General features: G+C 38.4%; 1 protein-coding gene across 1 annotated transcript in view; it reads right to left on the minus strand.

The window, feature by feature from the left end:
* The window catches only part of LRP2 (LDL receptor related protein 2), a 196,547-nt gene that overhangs the window by 154,471 nt on the left and 25,692 nt on the right, over positions 1–16,384 (minus strand). Inside the window, exons 2-3 of the mRNA XM_019727374.2 lie at positions 6,129–6,236; positions 3,790–3,912 (exon numbers count right to left, since the gene is read on the minus strand). Coding sequence (XP_019582933.2) covers positions 3,790–3,912; positions 6,129–6,236 — 231 coding nt within the window. The remainder of the gene's footprint in view (positions 1–3,789; positions 3,913–6,128; positions 6,237–16,384) is intronic.

Consider the following 16,384-nt stretch of genomic DNA (forward strand, 5'->3'; position numbering starts at 1 on the left):
TCATGACATAAATATCTACTGAGGGCCTATTATATGCCACAAAGTACACCAGCAATGGGAATATAAGATGAATAAGGCACAATCACTACCCTCAAGGAGCTCATAGGTTTCTGGGGGAGACTTCAAAAGTAATTAGAAAAAAATTATGACAGTGAATTATAGGCACATGGAATTATAAAAGCATCAGGACAGGGTGCTTAATTCACTCTGGGCTGGGAGCAAGGACAGGGACAGCTTCCTTGGGGAGGAACATCTCATGTGGGTCTTTAGGAGAAGTAGCAATTAACTAGGCCAAACGGAAGGAAGGCCCGTCTAGCAATGAGCATCCAGGCAGCGTGCACAAAGGCGAAAGCCGGGGAACTCTGCATGATATGCCCAAGGGAACTACAAGCACTGCTATGGTCCCAAATGGCCATTTCAAGGCAGGAATGGCGAGTGATAGGCATGAAAAAATAAGAACAGACCAGGTCTTAGAGGCCACTGTAAACCATGTTAAAGAGTTGGAGTTTTCTCCTTGAGGTGATGGAGGGCTACCAAAGGGTTTGTTAGATCTTTCCAACATTGGTGTCAGCGAGAACCCGAGGAAGCACAGAACTGGAGGCAGGGAGACTGGTCCAGAGGCTTCTGCGGTCACCCAGATAGGAGATGGTGGCAGTGGTGGCATAAATGGGAAAGAGATGACCTTCAGAAATGTTTAAAGGCAAATTAGACAGGGATGATTAAATGTGGACAGGGAAAGAGAGAAAAGAATCAAGAATAACTTCCAAGTTTCCGGCTTGGGTGGCTAGGGAATTGTGATATCTTATTCATGCTTACTGATTGCATCCTTAATATCCACCTACAATCATCTTTCTTTTTCGTCTAATAACATGTCTCATGAAATTCTAGACTAACAAGGAAAACAGCCTCAATCTGCCTATTTTGGATAGTTTGAACCAATTTTGCATTTTCTGCTAGTACCATATAGTGGTTAATTTTATTTCTATAATAAAGATAATACATGTAGACCAGCAAGTATAGAAAGAAAAAAACAGTTCAGGGCAGGAGATGATTGATTCTAGTGGGGACACCTTGAGTTTAGGGCATATTGGAAATGCCCGACGGGCAGTTAAATATACAAGACTGAAGTGTGGGCAAGAAACCTGGGTCCTAAGCATAGATTTGTATGTCATCAGCCCATTGAGGGTTATTGAAATCATGAGAATGGCTGACATTATCCCGGAAGAGCACATAGAGTGAGAAGAGCTGTGGAGGTCAGACGGAGCAACATCAATACTCCAGGGCTGGATAGAAGAAGATAACAAAATGGAATGATCAAAGCAGTTAAGAAGAAGGCCAGGACAGTGGGAAGTTATGGGAGACCAGAGTCAAGTACAATAGAAAAGCCCACCCAGTATGATGAGGAAGAAAAAGTGCCCACTCTATTTGACAATCAGAATTCTCTGGTGACCTTAGTGAACATAGTATTGGCATATGCTGTCTGTAGTTAAAGGGTGTCTAATAAAGACTTTTATATCATTTTTAAAAAGCAAGAATTACCTTAGGAAATCCATACTCATTTAAAATGGTATGTAACATTGCTTATAAATTACTGCTATAAAGTTATCTCCATTCTCTTTCCCTAAGCAGTGGCCCTTTGTAGTTCCCATCCCCTCTATAAAGTATTATTATTAGTAAGCGGTCATCCACCACACTTTGTATCACAATCTACAGTTCAGTTTTCTTCCCACTCTGTGTGGGGAGCAAGGGAAAATAGAACCAAAATGGCATATCCAACCAAAAGAAAAATAAACCACCATTCTTTCATTCAGAATCCATTTATCAAGAACCTACTGTCTCCCAGACAAAATGCCAGGCTTTAGGGATGCAAGTTGAATAAAGCAGTCACTACTCTTCAGAAATTCACCATCTAGCCCCAACCTGTTCCCACCAAGTACCTGCTATCTGTAGGTCACCCCATCTTTCCCCTAGGACCTTTGAGAGGCTAGCCCAGACTAACTTCCTGGAAACGAAGATTTTTTTCCTGCTTCCTACTACATCTGGCATTTTCCCTTCCTTCCTTCCTTCAGTACTTCTGATCTCCCCTCTCCCATCTCTCTCATTCAGATCTCATAGTCCCCTTTGGCCACTCCCCATCAAATGCTGACACATAACAACCTGATCTGGATATGCCCATTTGGCCTTGATTAGCTCCCGTCCATGCCTTCCTCAGGACTGCCATTTGTCACCACCACCAACCTCCATGGCCTTACATAGTTTGCTGGTTTCCCCTGAACCACTTTGTCCCAAGGATCACCATCCCTTTGTTGCTGGCAGACCCCACGATCAATACTGACAAGCCCTAACAGGCTATTTCATTATACAGTCTTCCTTTTAGGTTTAAACCAAAATCAAACTCAGGGGTATTTTAAGAATTTCTATTCTCTTCCTCAAAAGACCCTTGGCATCTAGTGGCCTGGCTGAAAAGAATTCAATGCTGGATTCAAAAGTCCTGGGCTAATTTCCAATCTTTTATAAATGCATCCAGGACCTACTGAAGGCCATGAAATCTCCATCGCTGGTCTACTAACGATTAAACAAGTTCCCACATGAAGTAGCCATCAAAAACATCTGCTTCTTCTTTGATTTTTGTAGACAATAAGTATGTGAAAAAGCCAACAGGATCTTAGCTGACATCTTAAAGCCAGAACAAAGAGATAATAAATGTCCGTGATTCATGGGACGTGCATTTAATGAAGCAGAATGTGGTGAGACTCAAAGGTGAATGCCACACAGTGACCGGAACTGGACACTGATCACTTTTCCTCCCATAGAGGAAAATCAGGGTCAAGAACCTGACCCTGGTTCTTTATAGCCCGACATCTTTTCTCCAACTTCCAACTTGGTCCAACCCAGACTTATTAAACCCTGGAACAACCCTGCATTTAGACTTCTTGTTATGTGAGATAATAAATTCCCTTTCGCTTTACTTTTTTTAAGTTCCATTTTTCATTCTTTGCAGCTAAAAACATCCCCATTGACATAAAAATGATTGTAAATGATACAAATGTCCTAAATAAAGCAAAGAAATGATACGGGTGATGGACATATTTCTCACATGTTGTCATCTCATATTAACCCAAGATTATTCTCCCACCCAAAATTATTTTCAAGCCCAATAAAACTCTCTTTTCCAGTTTGACCCCAAAGAAATTAGAATTTAAGGGTTTCTTCCAGGTCACTGCCCCGAACCCCCTCAATGTCCAGGAATGCAGCACTTGCTATGGTCGTCTTCATTACTATTATTTTCTTTCTTGTGGCCGCTCGTCCTCTGGTGGCTGTAGCAGCAGTCACTGAAGCAACCACCACCAACGCCTCCAACGAACCTGCCTATTTGCTCCACTCAGTCAAAATGAAGAGAGTTTAATACCGAGGCAAACGGGTGAAAGGTGTGAAAGCAGACTGCATACCGCAGGAACAAAACGACTCATCCAAATGCCAACCACACAAACAAAGACCCCCCCCTTTAGATACCGTTAAATGCTTTGCTTCTTTCTTGAGTAACATAATCCAAATTAAAGACTGGGAACCTATCTCATTTCCAAATTGCTGAGGTATATTTATAATTCTTCAGCATGTTCATACGTTCAATATCATCCAACCTGAGTGAGATTCCTGGCATGGGTTCCATTGCTGTTTAAGGCCCAACTCCGCATTTATAGAGAATCATCCCATGGTGTTTTGTATTTGTTCCCGGTTCAATTTCAGGTGTCCGAAGGACCAAAGCGAGATTCCTCCATAAACACTTACGGCAGTGCTGGTGTTCATCTGAGCCGTCCTCACAGTCCTGCTCATCATCGCACACCCAAGAGTTAGGGATGCATAGCTCTTTGCTCTGACACTGGAAATAGCCTGACTGGCAAGAGGCGGGAGCTAAAACAAACCAGAAAAGGACTCATGAAGTCAAACATCCACTCTATTATAACAACAAGCAATGCTTATCTCGAAAGAATGTGTGTCAACTCTGCTCAAAATATTTGATGGCAAATAGGACACAATGCTATTCTAGAGCCTGCGGACCCTAATCAGAGTTCACTGTCAAGTAATCTCAGCAATGGCATCACAACCAACTGATGATCGAAATCAATACAAAAATACAGAAAACAGCCCAAACACACACACACATACTTATAACAAAAAGTATTAGACTAAAATTTTTAATTCAAGTAAAAGTTAACCATGAATTATTATTAAATTATTTGAAATGGTTTGTAATAACTAATAGTAAAGCACTGTGATGAGTTGGAAAACCCAGGAGATTTGAAAAAGAAGACCCAGAGTCAAATAATTATTATTTCTACAATTTCCTTGCTTTAGAATCTTTGGCATGTTCTCTGCGCCTCAATGTTTGCATCATAAAATGGAGACTATGCTTATTTCATGGTTTGCTATTAAAAAATAAGTTAGATAATATACGTGAAAGTACCATGTAATGTTAGTTGCTATCACTTTTTATGATCATTGTTATAGGATACAGAAATATAACAATTTCTGAAGAGTTGTTGGTATAACTGTTCATTTATTCCTTTATCCCAAAATATACTATTCTTGCCTTTTTGCTCCTACTGTTTAATCTAAAATGAACTCAGGAAGCCCAGAGAAGTCAAACAGATGGCACATGATTATGTCTCTACAAATAGAACCACTTTCTTACTCAAACTGTGGTTCAGAGACCAGCAGCATCAACATAATATGGGAGTTTTCAGAAATGCAGAATCTCAGAAACCATCTCAAACACATGGAATCCAAATCTATACTTTAACAAACTCTGCAGGTGACCCATTTGGGCACGACAATGTGAGAAACTATGTAGGATCTACTCTCTCCCCTCCCCTTTTCAAATGCTTTGTCATCCAAACATTACACCAAAGTTTGACTGTTTTGTTGTGCCATAATATGACCAACAATTTAAAAAAAAACTTATTTTTTCACTTGCTTTCCTGATTTTTGGATGGTAACCCTTGTCTGTTCACCTATCATCATGAATGAAATGGCAGGAGTGTGACTGACCATCTATGGCAAATGCATATAATGGGAAAGCAATGGACGTTAGGGTTGGAATTGGTGCACCAAATGGGGGACCTTTAATATGTGACTTAACTTCTCTAAGCCTCACTTTCTGAACCTGAATATTGCTGAGAAAAACTAAATGAAGAAACACATGTAAAAGTGGTTTTATAATTAGTTAATTTGGGGGTTTACAATATTACCATGTTTTTAACTATAATTTTTTAAAACATAAAACCACACTAGCCACTTCTGTGATCTCTGTATGGTAATTCACACAAATTATACTACATCCTTTATATTAAAACAGACCCTAGAGTTGCAAATCACAGTAGTTCAGATAACATTGTTTTGTTTGTTTGTTTGTTTGTTTGTTTTTAACATTGCTTTTTTTAAACAAACAAAATACCTTTCTTTTTATTTTTTATTTTCTAATTTATTTTGAATACATACAACATTAAATTAATTTCAGGTATACAACAAACTGTTTCTGATTAGTTCATTCATTTATTCTTTTCTTTAGATTCCACATATAAGTGAGATCATATGGTATTTGTCTTTCTCTGTCTGACTTATTTCACTTAACATAATGTTCTCTGGGTCCATCCATGTTGTTGCAAATGGTAAGATTTCTTTCTTCTTTATGGCTGCATAATACTCCATTGTATAAATGTATCACAGTTTCTTAATCCAGTCGTCTACTGATGGGCATTTCAGTTGTTTCCATGTCTTGGCTATTGTCAGATAACATTATTTTTGTTTGTTCTTATTGGTTCACAAAATTTCCAGAGCGAATAATCTGAAATAGTTACTTATAGGTTTCAGAAAACCACTCACAAATTTGTTTCCTTATCAAGGTGATGGGATTAAGGGTAAAATAGAAACTGATGTGAACTGAACCCTTCCTCACAGAGGAGTGAAACAATACCATCAGTCCTCTATTCAACCACACAAGTCTCAAAAGACTTGTGCCCAGTCCTGAATCTATCACTAAAGACACAACTCTTTTTGTGACAGCTGAAATCACTCTGAAGAACTTACATTAGTAAAAACAGAGCTTAGCCTGGCCCCTCCCCACTTACGGCAGCCAATTTCATCAGAGTCATCCAAACAGTCTTTGGTCCCATCACACCTCCAGGATGCAGGAATACAGTGCCCATCTTCACAGCGAAAATGCTCACTGTCACAGTCTGCAATCCCATAAGCAACAGAAAACCAGTTAAAAGGAAAAAAAAAAAACTGCCACACAGATATTTCACAGAAGAAATACAAATTTTTAATGAAAATGAAAAATTATTCAACGTAGTAGTAATGAAAGGAATGTATATTATTTTATAAAATTAGGACAATATTTGTATAATGATTAGAATCTCTGTTTTGGGGTCTACAGGAAGGTTGTTTTCATACACAGTTGATGACTAGAGTGTACACTGATGTAACCAACCTGGAAAGCAATTTAACATGCATCTTCTTTTTTTAAAGTGATTACTCTTAGTACTTTTACTTCTAGGTATTTTCTTCTAAGGAACTAGAGATTTTGATCACTTTGTTATTTATAATAAAGGAAATTGCAAACCTCCTAGATATCCAAAAGGGAATAGGAAAAGGATTAAATTTTCTTATATCTATATGTTGACATATTAAGAACTCATAAAATCATTATGCTGACCTGCTAAATGATTAAAAGAAATATTTAAAATATAATGTAACAAAGACAAGAATGCAAAATTTTACCTATAACAACAGTCACACGTGGAGCGGGGGAAAGTGTAGAAAAAGATCAGAATGTTAACAGTGGTTATCTCTGACTGATAACATCATGAGTAACTTTTCATTTGCTTGACGGTGCTATTTTCAGTTCCCCACCCTATAGTTTTCTTAAAGTGCCTTCTTGTTACTAAATCATAGATGGCAATTGATGGTCCCTCATTCTTAGATTCAGACCCATATTTTGGCTTTTGTTTTTTAACGAATTTGTAAGATGCAAGGTCTGTAAGCTCATCTCTGCAAACACATATTTAAAAATTAAAAAGACAAAAAACAAAAAAATCTCTGCAGACAACCAGAGTGCATAAACTTGGCTCTAAAAGTTGCCACATTCCCAAGTGGCAGTGATTATCCCCTAGTGATGCCAGAAAGAGAATATAACTTAAACAAGTTCATTTCATTTAACCAATATATCCTTCAATTTTCCTGGTTCTCCCCAGGAGACTAATTTGGCAGTTGGAAATCCTCTGAGTTTCCCCCCAATATCTGACCAGTGATCTCCTCATGCATTATGTGCCAAGGAGGAAATTTTTTAAAGAGAGCAGCCAACACCAGCCCAACTTGGAGAAGACTCAAAATTATTTTCAAAAACCCAAGACGGTAGAGAAGTAATTTGGGGGTTAGACGAATAATTGTATTTTCCTCACGTATTTAAGCAATCATGCTAAATTACTCATTTCAGTTTGTGGCTAATTAACCCCAAATTAGGTAAATATACGGACCAATTACCTACTCCTAAAATAAATAAACAATGTGCTATCCTGACTTGTGTAAATGCAGGCATATCAACAGCATGACATAAACACAGTTAAGTGATCTATTCCTAGGGGATATAGGCTACTTTGTTCATGGAATGTTCAAATCTGATTGTCTGGTAGTGACAGACAATCCTGATTTATAATGTATGCTGCAAATGGTCAGAAACTTCCCTTGGCTAAATGGTGGTACCGAGTGGTACAGGAATACGTACACCCAAATACCTTCTATAGCCTAATGCATGATGGTGGTTGGTGGTGCAGGTCTGGGGTTGGTGGTGCAGGTCTCTTATCAACTACCTTTAAAACACAACAACCTCCCTTGCAAAAATGCCCCTAAGGAATGTACAAATTCACTCTGGAATCCCAGAACTTCTCATTGGATTTTGTTCTACAAAGCAATATTTCCATGGGAGATTAGGGGCTTTGGAGGTTTAGCTATTAACACAACATATATTAAATCACTTTTATCAATTAGGTCTATTGTTATAATCCAAGGTATTACATTTGAAAGTTCAGTACATTTGTTTCCCTTAGTATCTAATAACTTCTGGTTCAAAAATTATAACAATCTAAAGATCTGTCCACTTACAAAGAGCTTCCTTCACACTGCTATGGGAAAAAGAAAAGCATAAACTTAGAAACTAAATATACAGAATTAAATTCTCAAAACAATATATTGCCTGTTTTGAAAACACATATATTTAGTACTATTCCTTAAGCAACTTTGCTTCCAAGTCAAATTTTGAAGTTTGTTACTTTTGCTAAAACACGAAGTTAAACACATCATGAAAAGAACACAAAATAGACACCCAACTCATTTTTTTAAGCACTTTGAAGTCAGTAATTTAAAATCACTTACATAAAAAACTTAACTGGTAGGGGAAATTTTGCAATTAAGTAACTCTTTATAGTTAGTGTTTTTCACATTTGATGTCCCAAATACTCAGTTATCTAAAGTAATATATCAAACCCAATTTACTCAATTTATCAATAGATCCAGGATAATTCATTTGTCAAATTCACCTTTTCAATATTAACTTACATGCTTGTTATAACTCCCAAATGACTATTGTTTGGAAATATCTATCCAGAAAAAACAAACTGATACTCTTATCATTGCTGGGTGGCCTCTTAGCAATCAACCAAAACGCCCCACTGGTGTCAGAAGCCTGTCATTCATTCTATTATAAAGCGAATGGTGCTGTTTCAAAACAAACTGCTGGTGACTAGTCAAGGTCTGTTCACAATTGCAGGTGCCCCTGATTTCAATTGGTCTGTATTCACCTTATTTTCTGAATGTTTTAAGTAAGTAGCCTTTACTCATAACCCCCCTAAAAGTTACTAGATATTATCTATATTTTATTGTTTAATAACTTGAAGCCCAAAAAAATGTGGGAAGAGGGGAGAATGGATTTCATATACTGGAGCCAAACACCGAGTTTATGGCAGAAAAAAAATCTAAGTAGAGAAAAACTTAAAACTTTTTTCAACAAAGAGTGTCTAAACATTCATAATCAACCACTCCAGATTTTAACCAAGAGGTAGTTTTGTAAACAATAACTTTTATAACTTTAAAATATTTTCCTCTAGTAAAAACCAAGGAAGAAAACATCATAACACGTGCTGAAATAAAAACCTTTTGTGAAGAACCAGGTTTTTATTTGACAAAGAGTCACTGGAACCAAATGGAAAACTTACGTCCCCAGCACGAGCCTTTCCCAAGAATCAAAATAAATGGTGCAAAGATGAAAAAAATAAACATGTGGTGCTTACATGGCATGCACTGTTCTAAGCACTTTGCCAGCTTTAAGTCATTTAATCCTCATAACAACCCTATGGAACAAATGCCATTATTACGAACATTTTATAAATGAAGAAATTAGGTGCAGAGCAGTTCAGTAACTGCCTAAGCTCAAATAGCAAATATATGTAATTTGGACCTGGCAGTTCTGGTTGCAGCATCCATGCTATACTGGTCATTGTTGTATGTTCCCTTGCACCAAAAAAAAGGGGGTGGGGGAGATTATTCCACCAAACTCAAGAATGAAGATGTAAAAATTTGATTTTTTTTCCAAAGTTGCTACCAACATTACTGAATTCATTAATTGGACTGGTGTGGCATCCATACTATATGCTCATATAATTCAACTAGAAACTAGTAATCCACTTGGCAACAAACATTGCACATAAAAACTCTTGGCCACAGGAAAATTCACAACAATCAAAAGCAACACAGGAAAGTCAGAGTTTCAATCTCTTCAAAAAAAATTGTAGAAGACCTAAGGATAAACTTATTTTCCAACCTAATAGAGCCCCAAGCTGGAGAAAAAACAAGAGTAATCCTTTCTTCATAAATAGTCACATCCCAAGCTTTCCAGTCTGTGTTGGACTAAGAATGTGTTAAGATAATAGAATAACAGGTAATGTCTAGGAGGGAATAAGCCATTTGTTTTTCTCGGACAGGATTTCTTGAATAACACTGGATTGAGAACACCACTTCTGTATCCTTTACTGTCTCTAGCACAGCACTAGGCACATATGGGATAGTCAACGCATATTCAACAGGTAATGAAGATTCCTCTTTGTGAGATTCATTTTGTTGGGATCATTATATATCAGAGATATAAAAACCCATCAGGGAAAATAATGAGACTTTAAATTGGAGTTTACCATCTTAAATCCAAACAAAGAAAAATGAAATCTGGAATAATTTAAAACAAGAGGAATATCCAGAAGTTTTTTAAATATTATGAGATAAATATTGAGTCATAGTAATAACAGTTTCATTCTTTTACCCTTTTCTTGTAAGTTTCTTTTCCGGCTCATGAATTGTCTTCTTAGAAGAGAAAGGCAAATCTTAGTCAATAGATCGTTGTCCAAAGTTAACAGAGGAAGGTAATTTCTATGGCAAATCCTATTTTCCTGCTAGACCCTCTTAACATGTGCTGGTCCTTCCAGACACTTGGTCTGCCTGAAGAGATACATGTGCTCTTTCTGAAAACATGAAACACTACATGACCAATAGTCCTACTTCACCGAACTCAAAGAAACAAATATCAGGGGCAATTCCTTAATTCAGCTATCATTTTACTTCATTTTTTTTGCTGTCCTTTATTTTTATTCCCTTTGTATTGATATACATACTTCCGATGTTTATAAGTTGGGTGATGATTCACTGCAATTCTCACACCTTATCCACACGAGCAGGACCAGTCCCCTTTTGAAGATTCAATCACTGACTTATTTCCAAAACTTTACACTGCAGCCCTGACAGCCAAGGGTAACAGATTGTGGGGAAGACCCTGCTCTGCATAATGTCAACTGGTGGAACAGGCAAGGACTCAACTGATTGAACTGAAACAAGACACACACAGCAAACGAACCTACTACTCTTTCTGCACAATATGTTATCTGCCTGGTTTTATAACACAGCTAGATCACCAAATAGGTGGCCAAAATTCTTTTTATTTTTTATTTTTTTAGCCCATTTTACAAACCCCTCAGTTGACTGCCTTTTCTAAATTACTGTTTCAGAACCCAGGTGGTTTGATAGCGCAAAACAACAGTAAGAGAACATTTCAAGAAGTCAAAGACTTTGAGGCAAAAACTACAAAGCCAGTTGGTGAGAGATTGTGTACACACATCATTTAAGTGCAATTAAAAAATAAAAAGGGCCAAAAGAATACGATGTCAGATTCACTAAAGTCACAAAAAAGTCACACCTACTATGTGCAAAACATTGTTCTAGGGTTTGTGTAAGAAACAAAGAAAGCTAAATGATCCTTGTTATAGAACTTACAAATTTACTTATACATTATAAATTAAATAGACATGCAAAAATAGCTGCTGTATATTGAGAAACTGCTATGTATTGGACCATATGAAAAGCTTTACACATATCCATTGGATCCTCTTAGAAATGTTATAAAGTGGGACTTCTACTTATTTCATAGAAGGGGAAATTGAACCTCAGGTATATTAATAAACTTCCCCCAGGATAACAGAGGTAGAAAACCAGGATCTGATTCAGACCCAGGACCTGTCTGATTCCAGAGTCTATGCCTTTTCCATTCCACTTCCCACAAAACAAACGATAGCTTTCATTTACCCAGAATTTACTATGTGCCAGAAGTATTTTAAGTGTTTTCCATAGATTAGCTCACTCGTCCTCACAACAAACCTATGAGACAATAGTGATAGCCCAAGTTCATAGATGAGGAAACAGGCTCAACCAAATCTCACAGCCAATGAACAGAGGATCAGGGATTCACATCTAGGTAGTCTGACTCCAAAGCTATGCCATATGACGGTAGATGATTTGGTTCCAAATAAGCAGCAGGGATAAGTAAGAACCAACTGGTCTCACTGCAAGCCTTCATGACGGAGAACAAGACGGCACTGGGCCTTTGTGCATGAGCAGGAGGGACGGGGCATTGCGTAGGGCCCAAACAACTAGAGACAAACCTCGCATGGGTGAAGGCCTAATGAGCAGTCTCCATGGACAAAGCACAGAGAACCTCTTGTAGAGCAGTGGCCACCAAGGTTGGGGAGATGGAGAATAAAAGGCCTTGAATACCAAGCAAAAGAATGACACGATTAAGTGGGCTGAGAGTGAGAAAACTTAGAGATCACTAGTCAGTAACTGTGTTAAAACTAAAGGCTGCTGTGGGTAGATGCCAGCCTGAACTAGGACAGAGACGCTGGTCATGAGAAGGGTATGAGATTCCATTTCATTCCCCAGAATGTTTCCTGGAGCATGAGCTCAGTAAGCAGGCTTGTGAGGGGTTTGCCAACAGGCTGCCAGCAGAGATGGGCCTCACCTCGCAGCCCCTCCAGTTTCACGAGGCCTGATCCAAAGCAGCGTCACTTGCATGGTAAACGGCCAACAGCTTCTACAGGTGCCACCAAAATTATCCTACTGTCCTTTCTCCACCCTCCGCTCCAAGCTGAATGTGTCTGAGCACCCAACCTACAGAATTCAGTCAACCCAAGATAGCCAGTTGATCTCAAAAATGGCTTAAATGATTGCTTAATCATTTTTAAAGTATCTTTTCAGTGGTCACAAGCCAGCAGAATAATGTGATGCACTGTCAAAATAGCCTCTCACTTCTGAGAATTGGGAAATTAAGTTTCCACCTTTTCTACTCGAGCTACTCTTCTCCCTTTTCATGTAAACACTCACTACCTACCTGCCTTTCTTCCCTTCTTAGTCTCTCACATGCTACTTCTTTTTCATTGAGTACCTCCTACCCCACAACCAGCGTCAATCAACATTGTGTAACATTATATATAAAATCACACTTCTCAGGGGTTCTCAAGAGGATGTGATTGGCATTTAGGGTGAAACAATTCCTCCATTGCCCTTGGCAAAGCAGGCCCTGACATGAGGAATACCAGTAGTGCCCATCCCCCTGTCACTGTGACAACAAATACCCCCATACAGGCCCAAACACCCCTTGAGAGTGGTGGTACCACTCCCAGTTGAGAACAACTTAGAACCTCTAAGCAGCTTGGACCTTCAGAGCTCAAAACGTCTTAACCCACATGAAAGAGATCATCTAAGAAAACCCCTATAATAAATTCTTGCCTTCTAAAGATAATAAAATTTCTTAAACAGCAATCCATTCCCTCCCACCCATTAATATGAGGGCCTGGGATTGGGCAATATCAGGCTGCAGCTGCTAGTACCAGCAACGTGAAATGAACTCCCCTGGGAGTGTGATAAAGAATCTAAGTTCCAGGGAGGCCTGCTTCACCCTGGAATGCTCCACCGTGCATCCACAGGCATCCCCACTGGGGGGGGGGGGGGGGGAGGTCACACCAGAAAAAACATAAGCTGAAGATCTAAAATCCTCAAGCAGTTCTTCATTAATGTAAAGGGTTGTTGCTATGAAACATAAAGTCCTAAACACACCTGCTTTATAGGGAAACCTTTTCCCATCTGTATAATTACCAGAACAAAATAATTTCTTCAAATGTCCTCTCCCCACCCCCACCACATACACTCACTATATATGTAAGCTGACAATCACTTAAGTGCATAAAACATTCAAAAAAATCTCCAGGTTTTTACCAAGAACACTCAGCAATGAAAACTTCCTGCCAGCCAGTACCAACACTGAAATATATTTGTATTAGTCTTCTCAGTAGTACTTCCCCGAATAATTCACGCAGGGCTTTCTCTGTCAGCTGAGTTTGATGAAGTTCCTGTAGATGAACTCTTCCATGTGGAATAAAACAAAGCCCAAAACCTTCATCCCTACTCCCCCCAAGGCACTAACTGGTTATTTACTTCTTAAATGGCCAAACAGCTACACTTAGGGTGTTGAAAAGAACGCTATCCAAACAGAAGAAAACTTCGGCTAGTCTGCCTGCTCAGTAAATAAGGACCCAATGAATCAAACTACTTAAGAGTAAATGCCCTTCAGCACTTAAAGATTTAATACACCTTGTACAAAAACTATAAATCACCCCCCTTTAAAGGACTGATTTCCAGCCCCAATTGCCCAAAGTATTCTTCTATGGCTTCTTAATTAGCAATATAAATTATTGGAAAATGGTTCAATGGAATCAAACACTAAAAAAGAAAAGAGATATTTGTGAGAAATAAGCAACTATACACGTGTCTGGGCAGGCAACTTTCCTGCTTAAGGCTTATAAATGGTGTGACAGACGCACTCAATCCAAGCACAGCCTTTATCGGCAGCATCAAACCAGGGTTATTCTGATTAATTAGACCCAATGTTGAACCATAAATCAAATTAATACAGATGTGTTAAAGCTGCAAGCATCACTGCTATTTTGGTCATCTTAACAAGTAGATTGTGATCAGGTTATCAAATGAGCAATGGCTTAATACTGGAAATTATGACAATAGCAGCAAAAGAAGAAAATGAATCCCAACTGGTAGACTTGGTGATTCTTTATAATCGTTGGCTAAATCACTTGTAACTACTTGACTGAATCCCGCAAACAGCTTGCTGCATTCCTTCTCTCCTTCTCCATGTTATTTAATTCTTGACTATCACAATAGTTACACCAAGCTCTAAAGACTTGAGCAGGGAGTGAAGAGGAAGAGATAGAGAGGAAGAAAGGGAAAAAGAGAGAAGACGAAAGAGGGGGAGGTGAGAAGAGATGTCATGGTTAACAATCAGTGTCCAGACACTAAATTTAATGAGACCTAGCATCTTGCACCCTAACCTCAATTTGCTACAAAATGGTAACTTACTTTTATTTAGTCATCTCCCAAATCCATATCGGATCAGTATGCAACTGTTAAGTGGGCGTATAGGTCACAAATGTCATGCTAGGATGACATTATAGGATCTCATTATAAATGTGTACATTTTCAGAAAGTATAGATCAGGTATTTTTACCTATATTATATATAATAGGTAATATAGTATATACAATATAAATATAACACTTATAATTGTGTATATGTATATATATATATATGTGTGTTTATATATATGTGTGTGTTTATATATATATATATAATTTACTCAGAAGCAACCAATGCTTCTACATCAGTAAGCAAGTCTGATGACAACTCGGATTAAGAATGTTGGGGCCGGCCCAGTGGCTCAGGCGGTTAGAATTCCATGCTCCTAACTCAGAAGGCTGCTGGTTCGATTCCCACATGGGCCAGTGGGCTCTCAACCACAAGGCTGCCGGTTCAACTCCTCGAGTCCCGCAAGGGATGGTGAGCAGCGCCCCCTGCAACTAGAAAAATGGCAACTGGACCTGGAGTTGAGCTGCGCCCTCCACAACTAAGACTGAAAGGACAACAACTTGACTTGGAAGAAAAGGCCTGGAAGTGCACACTGTTCCCCAATAAAGTCCTGTTCCCCTTCCCCAATAAAATCTTAAAAAAAAAAAAAAAAGAACGTTGATGCCTATGGTAGGACTCATTACATTATTTACACAAGCGCTGACCTTTACCAATCGTTCACTTGTTAGATGAGTTGAGGTGCACACACATGCATGACTCAACCTTGAATATTTAGCTTAGGGGCATGTATGGTCTCTGTCAACAAAAAATTGTTTTAAACTCTTAAGAAATACTGTGCAGCAAGAATGTGGAAAGATTTCCACCAATAAGTTTAAAAGCCTGTTCTTGGGCAAGTATTGATAATCATCTGGTAAACTGAAGTCAACATTTTTAATAACAACATACTATGTCATTACTTTTTTTTAAAACTGGTTTTGCTGATGTTTTACACAGTGTTTTTTTATTTTTCTTTCCCCTTCTAGTGACAGGTTGTATCGCGGGAAGGATTTTATATGCAGAAAGAATTCTCCTACTATGTCCTGATATATGATACACAGAAGTAGATGAGATGAAGGGCCAAAACAAGGATGATAGCAAGTAGCAGTAATTTATTATGATTCTACGATGAACAGAACATTATTCCAAACCTTAAGCTCCTAAGGGCAGGAATAAATACTTCTGTAATCGCAGTGCCTAGCACAGTCCAGATGACTTTCAGTAAATAAACAATGTATGATGCATTAGAATATATGGGTGAAGTCAAGATGATTTCCAAAAGATAAAGTCTTGAGATCCTGATGATTTGTGGAGTTTTATAAGGGACACTGCTGTTTAGAGTCACTGTTTCTTCCAATTTAATGAACAATTCAGCATTTCAACAGTCATCTTCCAGGTTGACCTCCATGAGAGGCCATAAAGACTCTCAGAAGTCAACCCCAAATCCTTGGGAGCCTATTCACATGTTCAGGTCATTCTCTGCTAATTCAGTAAAGGAGGGGACTCCCCCCCCCATATTGTAAAACATTACATTTATATCCAC

Source organism: Rhinolophus sinicus, linkage group LG01, assembly GCF_036562045.2.
Source record: "Rhinolophus sinicus isolate RSC01 linkage group LG01, ASM3656204v1, whole genome shotgun sequence".
Taxonomy (NCBI): Eukaryota; Metazoa; Chordata; class Mammalia; order Chiroptera; family Rhinolophidae; genus Rhinolophus; species Rhinolophus sinicus.